We start from the raw sequence: 4455 nt of genomic DNA, 5'->3' as shown, positions 1-4455 counted from the left end.
TATATATATATATATATATATATATACATATATATATATATATATACATACATATATATATATACATACATACATACATATATATATATATATATATATATATAAAAGTTAATGTAGGTTCCTTGCCATTTCATGTGGCCATTCTCTTCTTCTAATATATATGTAAGTCATAAGGATGACAAGGCTTTACATGACTACCCTCATTTACCTTTAATGGACTTTGGGAAACCATACATTAGTCGTTGTAAACCTCATAGAGTAGAGGCACCTATACAAGAACACTTAAATTTCATCAAAATTTGAACAAAGAGAGAAACTTAAACATGATTAAACTTCATTATCATCGGAGGCCCACAACAACCATGGAAAAAATGTGTGAGAACCATCCATCTCTAGAGATGAGAAATTCACATTAAAGACACTTGAGTCTTGTTGTAAAATTGCAGCAACACCAATTGAAGTATTTTTAACTAATCGAAGGGTAATGTGTTCTCAACCAATTGAAGGGCAATGTGAAGCCTCAACAACCCTCGAAGCATTTATACGGACCTACAAGGATAATCAACAAATGTTATTTCCTTTTTTGTTAGTTGTTTAAAAACCTATGGGCACTAGAAATCGATTTCACCACGTATTAGTAGTATCGAGAGAGAAATTTTCATGTATTATCCAACATCGTCGAGTTACTTTCTGGCCATCCATGTAACAGTGGGTAGCTGTCCAGAAATTTGACTGCAAAGGGCCTTCACTCATCTCATCTCTACATGCACAATTATGTAGGTGTATATGACAACAATGACAGAGTAATAAAATACGATAAACACATAAGTTTTGGCATTCACAAAGAAGCACCCGACCCATTGATGCAGTTATGCAGCTCCAAAAAGGGTCACTTATGGGATGCTTTTACACTTGATAAAGGGTGTGGTGTGTCTTGTTGAACCCTCCATCACCATTTCTCTAAAGCCCTCAACACTTTGATAGAGGGCGTGGTGTGTAATCAACCATTGGGTACTAGGCCTAATGATCTCTCATTTTTATACGCAACTTTTTGTCGAAGTGACTTAGAAGAAGGGCCGGCTGCAACGCGGTGCATGTGAAGGAAGAAACAAACCCTAATCCGGCAATAGCAACAGCAGCACAGCGAAACCCTAATTTCTGCTGCAAGCAGCAGCAGGAGGCGTTAGCAGCACCAGGATCATGCCCGCGCGCCGGCCCCTTCTCATTGCCTATCCCTCTCCTGAATCTCGCGATGACCTCCTCGTGCCCCTCATCGCCTCCTCCAACAGCTTGCCTGTCAAGACCTCAAGGTACGAGCCTGCTGGCCTCTCCTTTCATTCTCTAGCCCTTCGCCTTTCAGGGTTGGACTTAGGTTTAGGCGAGAAGCAGGAAGAAAACGAGGCTGCACCAAGCAAGGAGGAAAGCTTTTCTGCTTCCTCAGATTCTTTCCATTTCAGAGGTAAGAAGAAGGCTACCCTCAGCCAGGAAGAGCAGGACCACTATGCCTTGCTAGGGTTAGGCCATCTGCGCTATCTTGCCACCGAAGATCAAATCAGGAAATGCTACAGGGAATCGGCTTTGAAGTTTCATCCTGACAAGCAAGCGGCCCTCCTTCTTGCAGAAGAGACTGAGGAGGGCAAAGCGGTCAAGAAGGAGGAGATAGATCAGCACTTCAAGGCTATTCAGAAGGCCTATGAGGTGCTGATAGACCCTGTGAAGAGACGCATCTTTGATTCTACAGATGAGTTCGACGATGCTGTCCCTGGGGATTGTTCACCGCAAGATTTCTTCAAGGTGTATGGTCCTGTCTTCATGAGGAATGCCCGATGGTCTGTGGTTCAGCAAGTGCCTGTTCTCGGGGATGATGATATGCCCTTGCATGAAGTGGACAAGTTCTATGATTTCTGGAACGGCTTCAGGAGCTGGCGTGAGTTTCCTGATGCCCACGAATATGACTTGGAAGAGGCTGAGAGCAGAGAGCATAAGAGATTGATGGAAAGACAGAATGCAAAACTCTCTGAGAAAGCCAGGAAGGAGGAAAGTGCGAGAATACGTTCTATTGTTGAAAATGCATACAAGAGGGATCCCAGGATCCTGAGAAGGAAGGAGGGAGAGAAGGCTGAGAAACTGAGGAGAAAACAGGCAAAGCTTCAAGCCAGGAAAGAAAAGGAGGACGAAGCTGCAAGATTGCTTGAGGAAGAAAGACTCAGAAAAGAACAAGAAGATAAAAAAGCTGCAGAAGAAGCTGCTGCTCAGAAGAAGTCCAAAGAGAAAGAAAAGAAGTTGTTGAGGAAGGAGAGATCTAGACTGCGTGCCGCAGCTTTTGATGTCATAAATCAAAAGGCATCAGGGCTATCTGAGGATGACATTGAGAATTTGTGCACTTCCCTAGACATTGACGAGCTGAGGCGCTTGTGTGAAGATGTAGAGGGAAAAGATGTACACATGAAAGGTCAGATTTTGAAGCAGGCTCTCAACAGTCTTACAAATTCAGAGACATCTAGTTCGAATGGTTCTGTCACAGAAGATCAGACAGGAGCATTAGAAGGTTCTGAAGGGGGCAAATCTTTCAGCACTCTCAATGCAGGTGAAAAGAAGGAAAAGCCTTGGAGCAGGGAGGAGGTGGAGTTGTTACGCAAAGCTGTCCAGAAGTATCCCAAGGGGACTCCACAGAGATGGGAGGTTGTGTCAAGCTACATTGGAACTGACCGTTCTGTTGAGGAGATTCTAAAGGCCATCAAAACCGTCCTTTTACAGAAACCGGATTCTGCAAAAGCGTTTGATTCTTTTTTGGAGAAGAGGAAAGTTGCAAATGTAGTTATTGCATCACCTCTGTCAACACGAGATGATTCTTCAGAATCCCCTCCTGTGCAATCTTCATCAAGCTCCATGGAAAATGGTGAAGCAGACAGTACCAACAAGAAGGTGGGGCCTCTTGGTGTTAAGACTGAGGAGCAAGCAGGTAAGCAAGTGATTTCAAATGGAAATCAGCCAATAGCAAATGGAAAGGCCAGCAAAGAGGAGCAAGATGTGTGGTCTGATGTACAAGAAGGTGCTCTTGTGAAGGCATTGAAGGCATTTCCCAAGGATACACCTCAGAGATGGGATAGGATAGCGACTGCGGTGCCAGGAAAGTCCAAGGGTCAATGTTACAGGAAATTTGTTGAGCTAAAGGAAAACTTTAGATCCAAAAAGGGCACAGAGTAGGGTGCTAGGCAAAGGCATTATTAAAATAATTTGCATGATCTTTTGGGTTGAGCAGCATTTGAATAACTTTTGAAAGCTCTTCATGGTTTGAGGATATTCATTTGCTGGCCCTACTTACAGATAGTTGCCAGTTTTGTTCAGTAGTCCAGTTATATATACCGATTTATGTGCTATAGGTTTGTGTAAATGTAGACCTAAGATATGGTCTCGTTTTCTAGTTGTGCTAGTCCCTCATCATGCCTCTGAGTTTTTTGCTATTAAACACTCTTTTTCTTTCGTCATTCCTGTCACAACATGTGTGGTTGCTTTTGATTAAATGCTTTTGTGCCATTGTGAGTTTTGAAGCTCTCAGCTGTTTTGTTTAGAATAAAAAAGTGTCTTCATTTGATACTTGATCTGCAGGACCTCTGATTTTGATGAGCAGATGTTTGCTTTTGATATTGGTATACATTCATGTAAGTATTAGGCTGGGCGTTCTTGTAAGTTTGCTTGATTGCAAGAAATGCTTACAATGTCATCTAGGGTGCAGTGATGAGGTGCCCATTTTTATTAAATGGCTTACGTTTAGGTTGCTGCTATTCATCTCCATGAACCGGCAGGTTGGGTACACCGGCAAGCCATGAACAGGACAACAGTGGGGCAGCTACTAGTGCAAACAAAATTTCCTCACTGTGTACTGCTGCCTGTCGGGATTGCAGAGTTGGTGTGCCACTTGGATTTCAAGAAATCTTAGGTTCATATCTGGCAAATTTAGTCTGCCAGGATTGCAGAGTTGGTGTGCCACTTGGATTTCAAGAACTTTTAGGTTCATATCTGTTAAATTTAGTCTGGTTTTCATCCCCATATGGCTTGGCAGTCTGTTTTTTAGCAGCATTTTCTAGATCAGACAACAGTCTAGTGACAAAGGGTTTGTGTGCTACTGCTGTGCCATCTTGGGTACTTTCCTCATTAGACCTCTTGCAGTTGGACAGCTTCAGAAGGGTTTGAGAATCTGGTTATGACTGAAGGTGGTGATACTAGGCAATACTTGAAAGAATGAAATGTCTTTCTTGTTCTTGTCTATCTAGTTAGCAACCTTGAGTGTTCAGTATCCTCAGAAGAAGATTTACAGTGGCTCACTCAGGGCCGACTAAGTTGACACACATGATATGGGCTTATAATGCTCTGTGGTGCTAGTTCTAGCTTTTGAGTTTATGACAACCTGGTACCTTGACAGCCATGTCAGGAGCTTGCCTAGCCACTTTATCT

The 4455-nt window shown here is 42.8% G+C and overlaps 1 protein-coding gene across 1 annotated transcript; it reads left to right on the top strand.

The window, feature by feature from the left end:
• Positions 1-1013: 1013 nt before the first annotated feature.
• LOC147638616 (uncharacterized) lies at positions 1014-3488 on the top strand. The gene has a single exon (XM_086798538.1). It carries the CDS (start codon positions 1201-1203, stop codon positions 3205-3207), a length of 2007 nt encoding a protein of 668 aa, XP_086654664.1. The 5' UTR covers positions 1014-1200; the 3' UTR covers positions 3208-3488.
• Positions 3489-4455: the final 967 nt, after the last annotated feature.

This window comes from Cibotium barometz, chromosome 5 (genome assembly GCF_041138505.1).
Source record: "Cibotium barometz isolate CiBa-2024 chromosome 5, ASM4113850v1, whole genome shotgun sequence".
In the NCBI taxonomy this organism is placed as follows: domain Eukaryota; kingdom Viridiplantae; phylum Streptophyta; class Polypodiopsida; order Cyatheales; family Cibotiaceae; genus Cibotium; species Cibotium barometz.
This window is presented reverse-complemented; position numbering and strand designations above follow the sequence as displayed.

Bases quoted from the DNA above. Each gene is read 5' to 3' on its own strand.
- LOC147638616 (XM_086798538.1), top strand. From the start codon at position 1,201: ATGCCCGCGCGCCGGCCCCTTCTCATTGCCTATCCCTCTCCTGAATCT.